The sequence below is a fragment of the Neolamprologus multifasciatus genome, chromosome 20 (genome assembly GCF_963576455.1).
Source record: "Neolamprologus multifasciatus chromosome 20, fNeoMul1.2, whole genome shotgun sequence".
Taxonomy (NCBI): Eukaryota; Metazoa; Chordata; class Actinopteri; order Cichliformes; family Cichlidae; genus Neolamprologus; species Neolamprologus multifasciatus.
Genome location: NC_140458.1, coordinates 27153609 through 27176073, shown reverse-complemented (window position 1 = coordinate 27176073; position 22465 = coordinate 27153609). Strand labels below are relative to the sequence as shown.

The 22465-nt window shown below is 39.6% G+C and overlaps 1 protein-coding gene across 2 annotated transcripts in view; it reads left to right on the top strand.

The window, feature by feature from the left end:
- Positions 1–22465, top strand: part of mtcl2 (microtubule crosslinking factor 2) — a 94203-nt gene that overhangs the window by 16207 nt on the left and 55531 nt on the right. For both annotated transcript variants that reach the window (XM_085144852.1, XM_085144851.1), the window contains exon 4: positions 6008–6157. In XM_085144852.1, coding sequence (XP_085000978.1) covers positions 6008–6157 — 150 coding nt within the window. The remainder of the gene's footprint in view (positions 1–6007; positions 6158–22465) is intronic.

The following is a 22465-nucleotide window of genomic DNA, read 5'->3' as shown; positions in this document are numbered from 1 at the left end:
AGGGAAAAGGGGGCACAAAGACATACTTTTCTTTCTTATTCTCATTTAAAATATCTAGCTTTTAATTATTTAATAATTATCTGAATCTTACACCGAAAGTTTTAATCTGATGTAAAATATATAGAAGTCCATTACTGTATATAGTAACTGTTAAGTCTAATATACTCTAGTAAGCTATAGTACTTTTTCCTTTGGGAAAGTACCATCTGTGAATTCTGCAATTCTGTTGAAGAAAGATGTTGAATCTATTTAATTATTCTTGAAAAATAATTTATTTCCGTGAATTTTTTTCACACTGCATCAAATTAAAGTTGATTACATTGATTAAGCATCATGAGGAAGAGGGTGGTCCCCTATTTTCTTTTGCTGGGAGTTTGCAACCCTATTAGTTAGGTTGCTTAATATTTCTGCTAAGTACTCTTTAAAATACCAGAATAGGGAGGATGGAGTAGGTTTAACCTTATTAGATTGATCAGTATTGCTGATCTATGAAATATTTTGGGTGCAGTGTTTTGTTTTTTTTTTTACATACATGTATAACAGAATAGCTTTAGTGTTGTTCTTGTTTTTTAACTTGAGTATGAACTTATACAAAAAGCAGCAAGATATTAAAAAAACAGTTTTATTGATTAAAAAACATACTATATCGGATTCATATCGGTATCGGCAGATATCCAAATTTATGATATCGGTATCGGTATCGGACATAAAAAAGTGGTATCGTGCCATCTCTAGTAAAAATTAAAGCACTTGCCAGACAAGTGCTCAGTTAATTTTGTACCTCTAAACCAGGGGACTGAACATAGAAATTGCTGTAATTCCTAAACAGTTAATGCAATGCTTTAGCTAAGTCCCTGAATGAAAGCTAAAAGACTGCATTTCAGTGACATCTTATTTGTTTGATTTAAACGCAGTGGTGGTGTACAGAGACAAAATTACAAAAAAGAAAACCTCAGACTATAAGAGATATGCGGTAGAGCACAGCAGGAAGCAGGACCCAGGACAGGCATGGGCTGTGATGCATCAGATTATCATAACCTGCACAATTCTCAGATGAGTGAAAAGTGGTGCAACCACACACAACACACAGACTTTACATTACTGAGCTGGCATGTAAAAGATCATTTTGTTATCTGCACTGGGCATTTGCATTATCACAAGCAGTTCTGGGCTGCAGTGCATGAGTTAAAAAAAAAATAAAAGAGTTTGTTCATGAGTTGAGGTAAAGACATAAATTATATTTTCTTTATCTGTAAATATATTTTTACAAGATTTCTGTAAATTATTAGCTGACATATAATTTGTCATAATACCTTTTCTCACCCTTAACCAACACAGATAAGTGCAGTATGCACATGCTCAACTTCTGCCTTAACATAAACCCACAGTTAACCTGCGTATGTCTAAATTAGACGGATCTATTTTTTTTAAACCGCTCTTTCAAGAGGTGAGTGCCAATTTTTTTTTTTGTATGCTTTGTACCTCCGGATAAGAACAAGTGCATGCAAATACACACACGGCCACGTAAACACACACAAGCGGCTGCACGTAAAACCCCTCTGATAAGATCTACAGGGATAGAGCCGTTGTTAAAGAGAGATGTCCGTTATGGAAAGAAAGCAGCTGTGTTTGTGGAGAAACAAGACTCCAGTTGTTAAGCGCAATCAAACACAAATAACCGCACAGTGTGCATGAAAAAAAGAGTGATTGGGTGACTAACTGCCACTTGTAGAATGATGTGACTGTTTTCCCTCCCGCGGCCTGATTTTCGCCCTTTTCTGTAGGTTTAATGCTTTTCTTCCACACCTCCCTGTCACACACTAACTCTCTTCTCTAACACATGCACACATATATACACACACAGTCAGCTGACACCCTGACTGAATTCTAATTACATCCTATGGCTCTGTTGCTGGGTAAAAACCACAGCTTCAATGGTGTTAAATTCCTTCACGTTTCCCTTTAACATAGAAGAACAGTGCAGCATTTACTGGGAGTCAAAAGGCTGACGAAGGAGTGTTAATGAAGGGGACAATATAGAAGTGAGGGTGGGAGGAGGAGGAGGAACAAAGGAAGAGGGAGATGGATAAGCCATAAATCTGCATAGGGGGACAGTGAATAAAAGTTATCTTTTATTGATGAATTTCTTTTCCACATGTAACAGGAACTCATTACAATTAAGCACAAAGTAGTAATCAATCAATTTTTCTATCCATGAAATACTAGAGAACATTCATTCAACACGTGCTAAGAACTCTTTTGTCATGTAATACGTAATTTTCTGGGAGGGACTTTTTGCTAATTAGTTTAATTGAACTCCTGTTTATTTAGTTTGCTTCACCTTTGCGATGAACTCTTTCATGATTACATGAAACCTTTTTTTTTTTTCCAGTCATGTCTCAAAGGAATCCTAAAACAGCTTAAATCTAAAGAACTTTGTGGGGTGTGTGTGCATAGTGAAAAACCTTTGGGCTTTATGTTTTTTATATATTGTTTTTGCTCTAGCTCAGGGATGTCAAGTTCTGGTAGCTCATGCCTCAGACTGTCCTTTAAGTATTTTTCTTTCTTTCTTTTTTTTCTTTTTTCTTTTATACTGTGGGCTCATTTTACAAAACAAAGATTTCTGTGATAGACAAAACACATTTAATGTTTGTCTATTAGTTAATTACATTGACGAAGTATGAAGGGCCATGGGAGAGGTTTGCATGGGTAGGAAAAGTTGTAAAACGTCTGAAAATAAAGTTAAAAGTCCAAGATTTTTGCCCTCCTTCACATTTTCCAAAGAAAGGGCAATTCTGGTCCCAGGCCTTATGTTTGACACCCCTACTCTAACTAATCAACTAATCAACTCTAAGTCTAACGGTCAAAGGTTGCCTACCACGGTATGGGTGTACAAATACAAGGACATGTTATATAGAAATATAGACATACGCAATACTTTTGTTAACTCCCTTGAATTAAAGAGTTTGCATTTCAGTCACATCCTGATTGACTGTTGCAGCATTCATAATGATGATGTATGGAAGCAAAACTAGAAAAACTGTGTCAGTGTACAAATATTCCTGGATCCAGCTGTACAGTACATTACAGTTTACTAAATGTTCAATAGCTAACTGGTTAGCTTATATTGGTATATTTTTTTAACCAGCCCAACATGCAAGGTGACTGAAAATGAACAGATACACAGACAGCAACAAAATAATATTTTCATGTTAATAACTTTTGTCTAAAATAAAGTCTCTTCATATAATAATAAGATGAGAGATGCCTGAATAAAGTTCAGAAATAAACTTAAAATAAAGACTTAAAATGAGTTGAATACCACTGGAACTATTAGAAACTACACATACACACACACACACACACACACACATTTGAGCATGAATTGGAGCATGGTGGAGCTGCGAGAGCATTTGGATAGAGTGAGAGTGGGTAGTACAGAGGGGCATTGTGCATCCTGGCACCAATTCAAACTCATCCACAAAGACACAGACGTACAAAAACACACATTCAGACGTTCAAGAGAGTCGTTTCAAATAAGCAGCGAGACGCACTGTACCAGTGATGCTCACACACACACACATACACACACACACACACACACACACACACACTTACAAACTGCACAAGCAGACAGTCCGTTACATGCAATTATAAACTCTAACAGGAGTATTGTTAAAACCACATAAATCCACTCTGACTAATAGTGGTTCCACTGGTGCTGCAGCTTCTATTCAGATATGCACTATTTACTCTACAAAAAAAAAAAAAAAAACACCTCTATTTTTTAAAACTCACACCTGCCTGTCTCACAGCTGAACATTAAATACAACGAGTTCATTGATAACAAATCATTGAAGCCTGAACCAGTTAACTGCTAAAATAAAAAGTGGTCAGTATAAACTGTTAAACCATTGGAGACAAAAACCCTCATCCCACTAGATTAAATCAGTATGGAGGCTAATGGGGTTTAAGTGCATTTTTGAACTACTGAGTGATGATTGAACAGATTTTCCCCCGAAACACTAGATGAAGTCTTTTACTTAGTTCCCAATGGGAACCATTAAAGTTAAATTTGATCAAATGTAATGCAGCCTCTTAAAATAAAAGCCCTCATATTTAGTTTGAATTGAGCTAAAAGCAATCAGTTTGAAGGTGAAATTGATATTTATTAAAGCAAATGACCCCTTTTCTCTGCACAAGCTCATTTTTTTCTGTGTTTGTCTTCTTTAATAACCAGCGATGACTGATTGAATGCGATACAGCGATCTGTCCGGTGGAATAGTTTTTGCTCTTTTGTCGGGGCTTCGGCTCATTAGCCTCTGGTAATTTTCACTGCTGGACAATTGACAAACCTCTATACTGAAAGCCATAATTGGGATTTGACTACCTTGTATTTTTTGCAATTCTTCACAGTTTTGTGCGTTATCATACTTTGTACATACATTTTTTTATGAAAAAAATGCTAAAAAGTCTTGATTCGAGTGTTTCTGTGTTACTGCTGACACTGATAATTTTGGGGTTGTATATTTTATTTTTGCTGTCAGTTTATTCCCCTTTCTATCCTGACACAACAAACAAACCACAACACATGAATGTGAATGAATATGGGACAACAGAAAAACAGCCGGTGACATCAGTAAATTTCACACTTTATTTTCAGACCTTTCGATATTGATCAAATACCAATCATCAGCTGATATATCACTGGGCCCCTATGCAAACTCTTAACTGGCTGTGTAAAGACTATGACGTGAATACTGAATACAGTGTTTCAGGATGATGTCCGTGTGTAATTTTGTGTATTGTTTCCTCAAAACACATTGAAGAACCAGTTTGACTTCATCGGTGTTGCAGATCAGGGCACTCTTTGTTTTTCAGACAGCAAAACGCTGCTTAATTCAGCTTCATGCCATGCAGGTTCGCAAACTAGACAAATTTCTGTTTATTTAACTCGCCTCATTTTAGAAGTTGTTCTGATTTTTAATACTGTAACAGCATAATAGCTGTACTAAAACCGCAATGCAGTAGTCACGTGGGATTTTTAATTTTTTTTTCCCCAGCTGCTGGTGTCGACTTTGGTGTCACTCTCTGACATTAGAAACTTTTAATGAATAACTGCCCTCAGGGCTTTGGTGGTGGGGGAGGCAGTCCGGGGTGGGGGGCACAATCAGACTTTCATAAGATCATTTTATGTATAAAAGATCAGTCCCTGCTAGGCTGCTATTAATTATCTTTTCTGGTATTATTATTGGGAAAAAAAAGTCCCCTCATCATTGTCACCAAGTATAAACTTCCTCCTGATGTACAATACACTCTTAAGTCTCAGCCCAAATAACAAGTATTTAACTGGTTATTTTTTTACTATTTTGATAACATTTCTGATATTTGCATAGCCCAGATGTTCTATTTTACCTGAACAGAGATTAATAACATAAAAAGTAACCTCCCTCAACCTTGCTGAACTTACAATCCGAGATAACAACACTCTGGGGTTCCTTTTGGAGAAAAATATGCATTTACACACACATTGCTTGAAACTACTCTTACCCTAGATGTCTGAATTAAATGGATATGACTACGGTTTGCTACAGCTGAGAATATTTTAAGTACACACCACAGTATGATTATGTCTGTAACTTTAGTTACTTGTTAGGTGTTTCCTAGGATCATGGATCATCGCCTAATAACTTGAACAACACATTATTCATGTTATGTGGATATTGTCATTAAACTGAAACGATCCGATGAAGACGATAAGGTCTTGAAGGAGTCTATGAATGGGTCATTTTAGCATTTTAGCTAGGCAGCATAATGTTGTTATAATATCTGATAAAGCGACCAACCTGCAGGGTCCTAATATGTGTCTGTGTGCCCAAATACCTGATCGTGTAAAAGAAATTCTGAGGCAAACAGACTTTCATGTATGATATTTAGGTATCATTGTCACGACTGACGCACTGAGCTAAACTTCCCAACCTCTACCCCTCCATCTTCACCCTCACAGGTGGCAAAGGACGTGTCCATCCGTCTCCACAGCCAGCTGGACAGTGTGGAGAAGAAGAGGAGTCGTCTTGAGCAGGAGAATGAGGAGCTGAGGGTCCGCCTGCAGGATCTGGAGGTCGCTAAACAGGTCCTGCAGCAGGAGATTGACAAGGTAGGATCAAAACTTTGCATCTGAGTCAGGAGAAGCCAAGCTGGGTAGTTGGCCGACTGAACGGGGCTGTTAGATAGCATTAGTTTTGCACTACTACTACTAAACTGTCAGCATATCAATGTTGGTATGTGTTCTCCTGTCTCCTGTCGGTGGCGCTGTCACTTGGTGTTCGCTCGCTCGCTCTGTGGTATAGTATCGCTTCCTGTTCCTGCTCAAACACAGTGGTGTTTCTGAGTAGCTTATTTGCTTAGCAGTTTAATTAACAACTTTTAAATACATTCTTTTTTCACAGTATAATCTTCACGTGCTTCATCCGAAGCACACTTTCTGTGTACTCACTACCTAATTTATAGTATTCACTCACTGTCTCTGTACTGTTTCGCTAGCTTAGCTCGTAGCCGACCCGTTAGCACCATGGCTACTTCACCTGTCCCTTCTGCACTTTCTTGCTCATTGTGTCAGATGTTTAGTTACTCCTCGGCCTCCTTTAGCAGTAATGATATCTGTAACAAATGTAGCATATTTGCAGCTCTGGAGGCCAGGATTACTGAATTGGAGACTCGGCTTTGCACCCTGCTCTCACCCTTAGCTAGCCAGGCCCCTGTAGCTGGTGCAGCCGAAGATAGCGTAGGCCCCGCTAGCTGTTCCCCGGCAGACCCCAAGCAGCTGGGGAAAGGCTGGGTAACGGTGAGAAGGAAGCGTAGTCCTAAACAGAAGCCCCAGGTACACCACCAACCCGTTCATGTGTCTAACCGTTTTTCCCCACTCGGTGACACACCCGCCGGGGGTCAAACTCTGGTAATTGGTGACTCTGTTCTCAGACATGTGAAGCTAGAGACACCGGCAACCATAGTCAATTGTCTTCCAGGGGCCAGAGCAGGCGACATTGAAGGAAATTTAAAACTGCTGGCTAAGGGTAAACGTAAATTCAATAAAATCATAATTCACGTCGGCAGTAATGACACCCGGTTACGCCAATCGGAGGTCACTAAAATCAATATTGAATCGGTGTGTAACTTTGCCAAAACAATGTCGGACTCTGTAGTTTTCTCTGGTCCCCTCCCCAATCAGACCAGGAGTGACATGTTTAGCCGCATGTTCTCCTTAAATTGCTGGCTGTCTGAGTGGTGTCCCAGAAACGATGTGGGCTTCATAGATAATTGGCAAACCTTCTGGAGGAAACCTGGTCTTGTTAGGAGAGATGGCATCCATCCCACTTTGGATGGAGCAGCTCTCATTTCTAGAAATATCGACAAATTTATTAAACCCCTCAAAACATGACTATCCAGAGTTGGGACCAGGAAGCAGAGTTGCAGTCTTACACGCCTCTCTGCAGCTTCTCTCCTCCTGCTACCCCCCCAAAAACCCATCTCCATAGAGACTGTGTCTGCTTCCAAAAAGACAAAAAACAAACAACTTAAACAATCACAAAGAAAGAATAATACAGTATCCACATCTGAACCAAAGAGTAAAACAGTGAAATGTGGATTATTAAATATTAGGTCTCTCTCCTCCAAGTCTCTGTTAGTACATGACTTAATAATTGATCAACAAATTGATTTACTCTGCCTTACAGAAACCTGGTTGCAGCAGGATGATTATGTTAGTTTAAATGAATCAACACCCCCGAGTCATTCTAACTACCAGAAATCTCGAAGCACAGGTCGAGGGGGCGGTGTGGCAGCAATTTTTCACACCAGTCTATTAATTAATGATAGACCAAGACAGACTTTTAATTCATTTGAAAGCCTGATGCTTAGCATTGTCCACCCCAGCTGTGAAACTCAGAAACCAGTCTTACTTGTTATCATCTATCGTCCACCTGGGCCTTACACAGAGTTTCTGTCTGATTTCTCAGACTTTATATCTAATTTAGTTCTGAGCTCAGATAAAATAATTATTGTGGGTGATTTTAACATCCATGTAGATGCTAAAAATGACAGCCTCAACATGGCATTTAATCTGTTGTTAGACTCAATTGGTTTCTCTCAAAATGTAAAAGAACCCACCCACCACTTTAATCACACTCTAGATCTTGTTTTAACATATGGCATAGAAACTGAACATTTAACAGTGTTTCCTGAAAACCCTCTCCTGTCTGATCATTTCTTGATAACATTTACATTTACAATAATTGATTACGCAGCAGTGGAGAGTGGACTTTATCAAAGTAGATGTCTTTCTGAAAGCGCTGTAACTAAGTTTAAGAATATAATCCAGCCACTGTTATCATCGTCAATGCCCTGTACCAACACAGAGCAGAGCAGCTATCTGAACGCTACCCCAACAGAGGTCGATTATCTTGTTAATAATTTCACCTCCTCACTACGTACGACTCTGGATACTGTAGCTCCAGTGAAAACTAAGGTCTCTAATCAGAAGTACCTGACCCCGTGGTATAATTCTCAAACACGTACCCTAAAGCAGATGACTCGTAATCTGGAGAGGAAATGGCGTGTCACAAATTTAGAGGATCATCATTTAGCCTGGAGAAATAGTTTGTTGCTTTATAAGAAAGCCCTCCGCGAAGCCAGAACAGCTTACTACTCATCACTGATTGAAGAAAATAAGAACAACCCCAGGTTTCTCTTCAGCACTGTAGCCAGGCTGACAAAAAGTCAGAGCTCTGTTGAGCCAACCATCCCTTTAACGTTAACTAGTGATGACTTCATGAACTTCTTCACAAATAAAATTTTTATCATTAGAGAAAAAATTACCAATAATCATCCCACAGATGTAATATTATCTACAGCTACTCTTAGTTCCATTGATGTTAAGTTAGACTCTTTTTTTCCAATCGATCTTTCTGAGTTAACTTCAATAATTACTTCCTCCAAACCATCAACGTGTCTTTTAGACCCCATTCCTACAAAACTGCTCAAAGAAGTCCTGCCATTGATTAATTCTTCGATCTTATATATGATCAACCTATCTCTAATAATCGGCTATGTACCACAGGCCTTCAAGGTGGCTGCAGTTAAACCTTTACTCAAAAAGCCATCTCTAGACCCAGCAGTCTTAGCTAATTATAGGCCAATCTCCAACCTTCCTTTCATATCAAAAATCCTTGAAAGAGTAGTTGTCAAACAGCTAACAGATCATCTGCAGAGGAATGGTTTATTTGAAGAGTTTCAGTCAGGTTTCAGAGTTCATCACAGCACAGAAACAGCTTTATTGAAGGTTACAAATGATCTTCTTATGGCCTCTGACAGTGGACTCATCTCTGTGCTTGTCCTTCTTGACCTTAGTGCAGCATTCGATACTGTTGACCATAATATTCTATTAGAGCGATTAGAACATGCTGTAGGTATTACAGGTATTGCACTGCAGTGGTTTTTATCATATCTATCTAATAGACTCCAATTTGTGCATGTAAATGGAGAGTCCTCTTCACACACTGAGGTTAATTATGGAGTTCCACAGGGTTCGGTGCTAGGACCAATTCTGTTTACATTATACATGCTTCCCCTAGGCAGCATCATTAGAAGACATAGCATACATTTTCACTGCTATGCAGATGACACCCAGCTCTATCTGTCCATGAAGCCAGATAACACACACCAATTAGTTAAACTGCAGGAATGTCTTAAAGACATAAAGACTTGGATGGCCACTAACTTTCTGCTTCTTAACTCAGATAAAACTGAGGTCATTGTACTCGGCGCTGAAAAGCTTAGAAATATGGTATCTAACCAGATTCTTACTCTGGATGGCATTACCTTGGCCTCCAGTAACACTGTGAGGAACCTTGGAGTCATTTTTGACCAGGATATGTCCTTCAACGCACATATTAAACAAATATGTAAGACTGCGTTCTTCCATTTGCGCAACATCTCTAAAATTAGAAATATCCTGTCTCAGAGTGACGCTGAAAAACTAGTTCATGCATTTATTACTTCCAGGCTGGACTACTGCAATTCATTATTATCAGGATGTCCAAAAAACTCACTGAAAAGCCTTCAGTTAATCCAAAATGCTGCAGCAAGAGTACTGACAGGGACTAGAAGGAGAGAGCATATTTCTCCTGTTTTGGCTTCCCTTCATTGGCTTCCTGTTAAATCCAGAATTGAATTCAAAATCCTGCTCCTCACATACAAGGTCTTAAATAATCAGGCCCCATCTTATCTTAATGACCTTGTAGTACCATATCACCCTATTAGAGCACTTCGCTCCCGCTCTGCAGGCCTACTTGTTGTTCCTAGAGTATTTAAAAGTAGAATGGGAGGGAGAGCCTTCAGTTTTCAGGCCCCTCTTCTGTGGAACCAGCTTCCAGTTTGGATTCAGGAGACAGACACTATCTCTACTTTTAAGATTAGGCTTAAAACCTTCCTTTTTGCTAAAGCATATAGTTAGGGCTGGACCAGGTGACCCTGAATCCTCCCTTAGTTATGCTGCAATAGATGTAGGCTGCCGGGGGATTCCCATGATGCATTGAGTTTTTCCTTTCCAGTCACCTTTCTCACTCACTATGTATTAACAGACCTCTCTGTATTGAATCGTATCTGTTATTAATCTCTGTCTCTCTTCCACAGCATGTCTTTATCCTGTCTTCCTTCTCTCACCCCAACCGGTCGCAGCAGATGGCCGCCCCTCCCTGAGCCTGGTTCTGCCGGAGGTTTCTTCCTGTTAAAAGGGAGTTTTTCCTTCCCACTGTCGCCAAAGTGCTTGCTCATAGGGGGTCATATGATTGTTGGGCTTTTCTCTGTATCTATGAAGCGCCTTGAGGCGACATTTGTTGTGATTTGGCGCTATATAAATAAAATTGAATTGAATTGAATTGTTTGTCTAGGCTGGAGCATTTCAAACAGTAATCACCATATAGCTGTTGTCTTTCCAGCAGAAGCCATGTACTGAGAAACCATTTAAAAAAGGTTTGCCGGTTGAAGTAGATTACAAGGCTACAAGTTAAGATGTGTGTTTGTTTAGGTTCAGACTTGACTAGAAATTTCATTTAAACACTGAGTTTCAGGCAGATCCCTATTTAGCCTGTCGTGGATTTGGGACCTTTGAAGAAAACTGTTTACTGTGCTCAGTTTGTCTTGAAGCCTCCAGAGAGTCTGTTCTTTTCTGGTGTTCACTTCCTTTCTGCCACTCGGCTGCAACTCAAGGGACTTTTTTGTTATACTAAGTGTAGCCAATAAAAACTGTAATGAAAAGGAAGAATAGAAACTGATGTCAGGACTCGGTGAAGTGAAAATAAACATAACAGAGGTGATGTTGCTGCCTTTTTTTTTTTAATGGGAAAAAAGTACGAGTAAGTGTATTTGCACATAGATTTGGTCTGAGAGAAGCGTAATGTGAGTGAAAAGCAGAAAATAAGGCTACAGTTCTGCATCCAATTCCTCCCTCTTTCTGCTTATTGTCTCTTTTGCCAATGTCTAATGGTCTGATGGTCACGGCCTTGGCTCAGGACCAGGTCCCTGATGTGGGTCGGGTTGGGATGGATGGCTGGGTTCCTGGCAGGGGATCTGGGTCTGTCTGCTCTGGTCTGGCTGGACTGTATGTTCCCTTGGTACAATTGGCCGTTTGCTGTTTGTGGATTGAAGGAAGATGGCTGGGTTTCATCACCCTTCACCTGGCTGTCTTTCAGATGAAGTGTAGTGGTGCATCCACTACTGATGATATACACATACATACATTCTGAATAGCTGCTTCTTGTCTATTATATACATTTCCCCTTGTTTTTTCTCAGCTCCTGAAAGTATCTTGTACTACTACTACAAGTTTGCAATATTGCACTATTTACCAGCCTCTGTTGAACTACCATTAAATACTACTATTAAAATGAAATGTGTGTAGCACTGTGAGATTTCATGCCACTGTACAGATGTCAAAAAAAATCTTAGTTGAAATTCTCTAAAAAAAAAAAAAAAAAAAAAAGGTTCAGTGCAACTCTGCCCGGTGAGGCTTCCACAATTGGGGGGTGTTTAAAAATAGATGACCAGTTCTCAGTGAATTTCAAATAGCTTGCTTGCCATCCCCATCCCTAACATCCACAGTGATGGTGATGCAACATCTGAATATTTCCAGCCCTCACCAATGGTTTGATTTAAAGACTGGGCTTCCTTTGCATGAGTCTGTGGAATTGATTTTTATATTGTAGCAGTTTTAAGTATTATTGGTTTGTTTAATATCCTGCAAATATGAGATTTTGTTTGAAATCTCATATTGCAGTTCGTGTTTTTCTCTACTGTAAATTTTGAAGGCTTTTCCTTCAAAACACAGCAGCTCTCGAGTCATCTGATTATGTAATGAGTCATAATGAAAAAATTCACAACCCTTTGTTTTCAGTTGTCAAAATGTCAGTTTTCCACAAATCTTAATTGTTGGCCGTTAGAAATGGATACAACTAATCTTGTTGCTATGAAATTTCTTCCCTTGGAGTTATAATTGTTATTTATACTATTATTTTTTAAGCACAGGCTTTAATGTTTTACTTTTTACAATTAAAAGATCCTGATAGTTTCTGGTCTTTGGAAGAAAGCTTTCATCCATCTAAAGCAAAATAGCCCATTGGCTATTGTATTATGTCACCAATCATACACTAAAGCAGAGCTACAAAGTCTCACCAAGTGGAAAGTACCAGGGTTATTTCTCACCTAGCACAGCAGGCTGTTGACTGACTGGATGCCTGATGTGCTATGAACTAACATGGTTTCATAAGCTGAGTTTTGGCACTGCTGTGCAGAGTCATGCTAACCCTTCAGTGAAGGGAGTTCTTCACATAGCTGATGTGATTCAGAGAGCTGTGTTTGTGTGCATGTTCATCCACAAAGGAATGTCTCACTCATCTGTGTTTCACCTTCGACTGCACAGTACAAACACAAGAATTCAAGTACATCGCAGAAAAGCCGCCTTTCAGAGAGTGATAAAATATACACAGATATGCACAAAAAAAAAAAATACGGTGAAGATAAACACACTGGACAGAAAGGGATTTAAGCACACAGACAGGAGTGCATGCAGTCAGTAAAGGCCTTGGTATTTCACAGCTGTAAATGAAGTTTGTGAATTATTGATTGTGTGGTGACTGCAGCCCACGGTCTGCACTGATATCGATATTCTTTAAAAAGAAGAGGTGTGCGGTGCACTGGCTAGACCTTTACTGTGCTGCCTCTGCTGCTGCAGGCCATCAATACCAAACTGGGAACAGGAGAATTAGTTTCTGTAGAGTAACAGTTTTAATGATTTAGCTACATAAACAGAAGTAATGTCAATTAGAAACAGACAAACATGTAATTTGATTGTTACATCTCGTTTGAATTGTCAATATTCTTTTTTAGTTTTTGCTTTATATGTATCATGTGTTGCTATAAATGGTAAAAACTATACATTAGAGGTTGGACTTATAGGTAGGTTTCTGTAGGCGCATGTTTTTGTATTAAATTAATATAATAAAAACACATTTTTAGCAATCATTGTCAATATGCTTATAGGCTGCTATCATTTTTTAGTTTGCCAGTTGCAGAGCGGAAAACAATGATAGAAACAAGTACCGCTGTTGCATGTTAGCTTTATATTATCATTGCCAAATCTTCTCTTATATGCTAGTCTTTGGCAGTTGTGTGTTAACCTTAGGTGCATTCAAAATTGTTTATTAGTTGCAGTATTTTACTTATATGTTTGTAACATATTAGTTTCACTGACCGCAAATGATGCCTCTTTTATGACATACTTAATACTTAATCACAGCAGGTTTGGATGGTGCACTAGTGTTATTATGTTAGCCTTCTCCATTTGGTCACTTGAAGGTCAAGATCTGCCATATTTTAGAAAACTATGTCAATTTTGATATAGGGAACGATGTCATTTATGCATTGATATAGACTTCATTAATCCCACACTGAAGAATTCCAGATTATAATCTAAAGAGTGACAAATTTCTCAAACCCTTTGGTCCAAACTTCCAAATGTCAATTTGGGTTGAAAAGGCCACATCATAATATTTCCATCACTTTCATAATTAGATACCGAAAAGCCTTGTCTTAATTCAATCTGTGCATTTTTGTGGATAAATTAAATCGTTCAGTTGATTTTTCTTGAATTTGTCTCCTATCTTATCTATTTAAAAAAAAATGGTTCATGTAAAAGTTAAGTAAGAATTATAATAGTTGCTAGAGTCTGACCGATGTAGGAGTTTTAAGACTGATACTGATACCAATAGTTTCTGATTTAAAACTCTGATATTACATGAGCCAATTTTTTTTTAATCCACATAAAACAAAAACATAAACAGATTTTCCCCAAATCTGTTACGCATAGTTTATTATTATTATTTATTTACTATGTTGTGGCCAAATCTGCTCAGCTCAGATGATTGTTGTGTTTGCGGCGTTCCCAATAGGGAAGTTTGCAGAGTGCTCTCTGGTGTAAAAATCAAGACTGAAATGAAAACTCACAGTATAAAGTGCCTTGAGACAACTATTGTTATGATTTGGTGCCATATAAATCAACATGAAGTAAACCGAATTGAAAAAATCCTTTGAAGGGTCGGGTCCAGAAGGGCGTCCAGTGTAAAAACTGGAGCTAAAGCTAATATGCGGATGCATCCATTGTAAATGTAGGAATAGCTGATAGTTAATTATCAGCTGTTATAAATATCAATACTAATACATCGGAAAATAGATAATATTGGTTGATATTATTGACATGGCGATAAATCAGTTGCCTCTCTTGTACGGATGTATACACACTGTTAGACAAACACGCATAAAACACAATTAATTTAGTCAAACAAGCAGAAGGGCAATGTTTTCTCTCATTCATTTCTCCACCCTTGTTTTCCTTTACCCTCATCCCTCTCTCACAGCCCGGCTCTCCCTTCCCCTCCTCCATTGCAACTCTGCTCTCCTCCTGCATCTCCCCATTTGTTATCACCTTCTATTCTTCCTGCCTCCCTCCCTCCTCTCCTGCTGCTCCCATAGAGACGCAGAGGAATGCTGATGCGGGGATTTCTTTTTCCATCTCTCTCCTCTCTCCCTTAAAATCTCTCCTCTGTCCATCTCCTCCTGCTCCTCCTACTCAAGCCAGTCCGCCCCCTCTCCCTCCTTCATACCAAAGCCCTCACTCCCTCGCTCACTCATACCTCGCCTTTTTTGTCTCGTTTCCTCCCCTCCTCTGCTGCTGCCGTCTTCCCTTCCCTCCCCAAAACCCTTCGATCCACTCCAGCTGCTTGACCTTTGACAGAGGCAAGGTTGGATGTGATGAAGGGAGGAGTGGGTTACAGTTATCGGATGTTAGGGAAGGATTGATTGAAGGAATAGAAGAAAGAAAAAAATCATGGTTAGAAAGACAATAAAGCTGAGGTTGCAAGAGACTCTGTCTTTTGAATACAAGCCAGCCTGTCATTCAACCAGAGATCTTCTTTCATTTTACTTTCCTTCACCCTTTATTTACGTCTTACGTTCTTTGTAACAATCAACAGAACAAGCAGCTCTTGTTTCTCGTTAATACCATTTATGCTGTCTGGATGTTGTCGTTCAGTGAGCCACTGTATTCACTGTAAATAGGTACTATCATTATAATAACACCAATTTACTGAATTTTAGTGAGTTTCTGTTTCGCTTAGTGAAGGGCAAAGGTGAGACAGATGTAATGCAGATATCAGCAGATCAACTTCTGATACTGCCTGGAAGTATTTTGCAGTAACAGCATATCTGTCTGTTGGTTTAGGCCAAGGTATAAATCTAAAGTTTTGCCACCCTGGATAATACTCAATCTTTATTGGCTCTTTTTTTGATAAGGAATGTATCCATGTTGCAGTGCTGCTGTGCTCCTAGCACCAATCCAGAGCTGTCTTTGTTCACAGAGTGCAATACAAGCTGACCAAAAAAACACAGAAGCTCCTTTTCCAGCCATGGCCACGCTGCCCCAAGCTGCTTAAACACAAAGGAGCAACATAGAGCTGAAGGTAAAAGGTGAAGAGGTAGACAGACGGGAGGGAGGTGAAGCTGGGGCATACAAACAGCATAGTTCGTTTGTTGGTTGGTTGAACCTGTATATTGGAAGAAAAGAAGAAGACATAAAACAAAGAAATTATGGAAAGGAGGATAAAGAAGAAGAAATTAGGGCAAAGAATACTGACAGAAAGAGGAAAAAGGAGATGATGAGGAGGGGGAATATACCGTGTGGGTGGGGTCTTGTAAGGAGGGCTGGCAGTGGAGGAGATAACAGCCTTAATTGGAAAAAAAAATCCTCAGTGACTGGAGGGTGAAGAGAGAAATGTGGCATGTCATTTCTCTTTCTGGTGCTTGTTTTTATTCATTGTGCATTTCTCTCTCTCTTTCTTTCTCTAATTGTTTCTTCCTCAGATTTACCCACACACAACATTACCTCTCTGCATGGGTTTAAATCCCATGTTTCCCTTGAAGGTCATTCAGCAGGGATCATACTCCCTTTCTGTGAGAGTGTGTGTGTGTGTCTGCATATGTGCATATGAGGGTTCAGAACCTGTCAGTTGATGATGGTAAGGGGACTTCTGTGTATATGGGGACCTACACATTTATATAGTTGATATGTTTTCTGTCTGGCTTTATTAAATATCACTAAATATAGTAACAGGTAAGAATGTAATTGAATTTTGAAGGAGAAGCAGAGTGGTAAGTACTTCTAATCACAGCCTGTATGTTTCAGTCCTGTAGGGCTGTTTCCTTTTAGTTACTTTTAAATGCCCCTCTCCACTCACTCTCTCTAATTCCCCACTTACTGCTGAAGGAAACTGTTCCCTGTTATTCCTGTCTTTCAGGAAGTGCTGCCTATTGTTTGCAGCAAGTTGAGGGATGTGGGGCAGGGGTAGCCAGAGACTTTGGAGTGAGCTTTTGTGCCTGTATGTGAGTCGACGTGTTACTGGGGATGTATTTGTGTCAATGCCGGCCTAATATCTTAAATTTTAGTTTTTTGTCTGAAGATAACCTGAAACACTTGTGGAAACAATGAAGCACCCAGCAGCACTATGTTAATAACACATGTTAATCATTTTTAAAAATGTATTTATTTACTTTTCCATACCAAACAAGTCACAACACTCCATGTCAGGCCAACAGTGAAAGCTGTGTGTTGTCTTCAGGGACACAAGTGTTGTTAAATGGGTCAGAGCATCAAAGTGGTCCACATTTGAACTTATCTGGGTCAGAGTGATTGATTAAGGTGAAGATAGGCTTAGTCGAACTGAGAGAAAAATCAGTCACATAACCCCACTTCACACCTGAAACAGGGTAGTGTGTGTATATGTGTGTGTACGTGTTTAGACATCTTCGTGAGGACAGAAAATTGGCATACTACTATATTTATGGGGACCAACAGTCACTTATGGAGACAAAGTTCCTGTCCCGATTAGTTTGAAGGCATTTTTGAGGCTCAAAATGGGGTTTTAGTGTCAGGTTTACAATTAGGTTATGGTTATGGTTAGGCTAAGGGTCAGGGTTAGGCATTCATTTTTGATGGTCAGGGTTAGGGTAAGCGGCTAGGGAAAGCATTATGTCAATGAGATGTCCTCACTAAGATATGAAAACAAGTATGTGTATGTGACTTAAGGAAGACAATGAGATGAAGAAAAGTTTTGGTGAACACTTTCAAAAAAAGAGTAAAATGATAGGTGATGACAGTCTTTCTGTAAGTGAGGAAACTTGTTTACAGTGTGTCAGGATGCTGCACGGCGTAACTGAGTTAGAGCATAACACAAGACTAGAGTGACATAAAGAGAAACGGAGAGACTGAAAGTAAAAGGGAAGAGAGAGGAAGAGAATCAAAGTTCAGAGGAGTGACAGGTGAGAGAATGAGGAATGGAAAGAGATAAAGGGAACAAAAGAGGGAATGGATTTAGATTGTGAATGGCAGGTAAGACTGCTGTTTAAAAATGCGAACAAAAGCGAGTGATATCGTGAAAGAAGAAGAGAGGAAAAGTGGGACAGGGGAGACAACATAACACATATTAAAAAAACATATAAAAAACAGAATCACTGCAGTCCAGGCACATGGGTTCAGGTGGTGTCAAACCCGTATATGAAATAATCTTCCACCATTCCGACTTCGCCTTGCACTTTCCATTATGGCAGGTGGTGCTTATGTACGGGAGTATTGCATAATTTTTTATAACTGTAACTATACTGTACTGGACAAAAATGTGCTCTGTGAGGGCGTAAAGACCTTTTGTGCCACATGTTAAGAAATATCATCAAGGTGTTGATGTGTATAAGAATGGGTTGGATGAAATTAACATCGGGCTGATGGATACTCAGAAAACACAACGCCTCTGGCCATCACAGCTATTGGTGGGAAGAAGGCATAAAAAATGGATAAAAAGAGAAAGGAAGAGGAGACGAGGAAAGATAGGAGGGGGAATTTTGCCAGAAGGGTTTCTAGGTCGATGGGAACTTCAGTGGTACCAGTGGGACAGACAGAAGTCACACGCACAAATACACACAAACACACATACACAGAGAAAGAGAGTGATACATTTGTACTCATTTGCACATACACACACACATATACGTGTACTAGAATATAGAAAAATAGGAGAGCTGAATGTTCTCTGGGAACTCAAAGCCCTCATAGGCACACACACACACACACACACACACACACACACACACACACACACACACAGAGAGAGAGAGAGAGAGAAAGAACAAGAGAGCAGTACAAGGGCAAACAAAGAGTAATCGCCTGAATCATCGCTTCTCCCTGTATATCACACAGACATCCACAGCTGGCCGCTCCATACTGACTGAGGGGTGAACACTTACACTGTGTTGTTTAAAGTTACTGACAGAATTATAGTAGTGCTTAAGGACTTCGCTAATTACATAATGCAGATAGAGTTTTTGCTCAACTATCAAGAATCATTATTATTATTATTATTATTATTATTATTATTAAAGCAACTTCTGTGTAAAACAGTGTGTTTCAGCATGCAGTTAACACTGGATTACAAGGTGTTACTCATGGTGGAGAATAATGGGACTGTAGGTCTCTTAAAAGCATTAGCTATCATAACCAGGAACCAGCACGTGCTTTGAAATGTTTGAAAAATCTCTCATTGTTTAACAGCCAAACACTTTATAGCTGCACGGCCTGTCATCATTCCCCCACCATCATCCAATCAATTTCAGATTAACTTTTTTGACAGTATCTCACTCGCTCGGGGGGAGATCAGAGCTAACATGACTTCTCTTCGCTTTGACGCTTTTATAAACCGATGATTAGCATTGTGTTCATCTCCTTCTGCGTGCTCCACCCCTTCTTTAGTGCCAATATTTGTGTTGCATTTTTCAACAGTGGAGCATCTTTTAGGGGCCCGTAGGGGGTGCAGAGGTAATTTCATGCCTCAGTAGATGTAACATGAGTCTGTCTGAAGATACCCCCGCGCACTGAAGGGCAGAGAGCTGGTCGAGTCACGGATTGAGACGCTGGGAGATGACTGGGGTGCAATAACAGTGTAAACACTCAAGAGGGAAGGGGAAGAACAGAGGACTGGAGGGCAGAACGAAGGAGGGAGAGAGGGTGGATAAATGTCAGGACAAAAGAGGGAGGGGATGAATTTGTAGCTCCCGTTCACTGAGAGAAACCCCACAGGGGGCTCAAGCTGGAGGAGAACACCACAAACAGGCCAGTAATGCTTAAATCGCATTTACATAGTTTTAGAATCCTAGATGATGTCTTCATAGTTCTCGTTTTGTTCAAAAATTTCACTTTGAGTCCGTTATTTAACTTAAATTAATAGATGGTCAGAATAGTTGTCCAGATCGGCTGGCTCAGTGGAAGGATGTGCTGATAGCTTGGCAGCTGTTCTCCGCTCAGCAGTGAGAGAAGAAACAAGGAACGGGAAAAAGGAGTCAGGAAAAGGCTGTTTTCTGACCTGCAAAATATCCGATAAGTGCTCACCTTTGACTTCAGGACACCTTTTTTTGAGTGCTAATGCATCACCAGAAAATGACCGCTGCATCACCTCATTCAGATGTATTCTGTACCTCTTCAAAACATTACCAAAAGTTACAAAACCACAAAGACGAGTGAAATCGACATCCGTGAAAAATAACCAATATTGATGGTAATATTTGACTCACGCTGCTGGTTTATAGTCAGTAAGGACACGAGCAACTACAGCTCAAATGTTAGAAAATGTCAAATATAATTATTATTACATTTTTCAGCAGAAGGTAAGTAGTTGAATGTTTCCCTGAGAGCAGCAGATGGTCACATTATTAAGAACAACAACTCTGTAAATATCAGAAGGTTAAATATCACTGTCACTAGCATAGAACAGCACTATTCATCTACTCAAACACTGTCACAGTAGAACCTATATTATTACATATGCACATATTGATACTGGGCCTATGCTAACTGTGCTTTGGAAGTTCAAACAAATGCAGAAAACCCCAAAGTATCAAATGAAACACCTTTATAGCCAATGTAGCTACATTGGTGTTTCTCATGCTTTGATATCATTTATGTTCTATTTCATTTAAATCTAGTTTTCCTTGCTTTTTCCTAACCCTCTAAAGTCTAAGTCATGTATGCTAACCCTAAGCCTAATCCCACACCCACTTTGGGATAGCAGCACCAAATTGTGCTTTGCAATGTCAAACTAAAACAAATACCCGAATCCCAAATATCGACTGAGAGGATCTAAAATATAACACTAAATGTGATCCTTGTCATAAAACACCTAAACAGCTTATGTGTTATTCGGAGTAAGATATATACACAAGACAGACAACATAAGCACGGGTATTTTGCTGGATTTAGTCTGTTTTTGTTGTGTAGGACTGTCAATAAATCCATATAACTGCACTGTTAGGATTACAAACCGGAACATAGTTTGGAGTCTGCACTTTTGACACACAGTGAAGCCGAGACTCAGCGAGGCTGCGTCTTGCTGCTTTGTCGTCTTAAATTGGTCACGTAATTTGGATTCCAAAGGGTTAGATTATGTCCAACATTTGGATATTTTCAGATATAAAAGTGGCCAAATTCCTGCTTAAATACTAAGAAACAGTTCAGGAATTCACCTTACATTTGTCTGTATGACATGTGGTTTATTATTTGGCCCCTATAACTGAAGAACAGTATGTAATAGTTAATGCGCTCATTTGTATGTATACAAAGGAAAAGCCAAATGAAATGAGGCGGGAGGTGAGACTGGAAGAATGAATAGGAAATAGCATGCAGACAGCACACTGTGCACAGACAGGACAAAGAATAGAGCAGGTGGATGATGGAGGGGAGGAGGGATGCTGCCTGTCTCGAACCCATTAAAAGGTTTCAAGCTGCTAAAGGCTGACTGGAGTGCAGATTATCTCACCTGTAGGGACGAACTGGGGTTGGCTGAAGAGGCTCCGCTCTGGTCTCTGGGGAGGACCATTGTATCTGGAAATGCAACACATTCACACCAACACACGCACACAAAGCAGGGTTTACTTGCTGTGTGTGCATTCTGTTGCGGTCGTATTTGTGTAGTGTTAGTGTGATGATTTATTGATTGTCTCATATAGGGGCTATATAGATCCAACGTTTCCCCCTGTGATTTCATTGTGCACTCTACTTTCCCATAAGTGCGAGTGTTTCCAACCACCTTTTTTAAATTTATGTAGAAGTCTACTTTTGGGAGTGTTAGCCATCTAAATGTGCGTCGCATTAGACTGATGCCGAGCAGCTCTCAGCTCATGAATTACACATAAATTATGTGTCCTGATGTCAGTGGTAATTTGCTCAGCAGTGCGTTATGCTGCTACCGAACGCCGACTCTGCCGTCTGAGTACAGTTATAGGATGACTAAAGAAGCTGAGGGTGTGTGTATGCATGAATCTATATGTGGTAGAGTTGTGAGTTTGGGATTTTGCTTCTAATTAAATTCCAAGTGTTAATTATTTTCACCTAACGGGACCGTTTTCACACATTTGGTGTGTAAGATGTGTTGACACGTTGCATGCGGAAAAGTACAGGTTGCTAAAGGCTCTTTAGCTTCCTATTGTGCATAATGATCGCTATCACACCATCATAGTTACTGGGAAACACATGAAGGGACAAACAGTGTAATATAAAATGAGTGAAAGTGCACAGACAAGCTGTTCAAGGCCAACGTGATGCCACTCTCACAACCGCTGTCTAAACTGTCTTAGTTTAGCATATTGATGACAACCGGTGTACCACATACTCACCTCAGTGTGTAGATCTAATCTTTCACTGGCACAAAAGCAAAAATAGATAGTGGGATGTTTGCATGATTTACACCAATCCAGAATTTCTTTCCAAGGTTTTTCAGTCAGGAGTAAATCGGAAGTCAAAAGGTCTGGAGCTGTAAGAGCA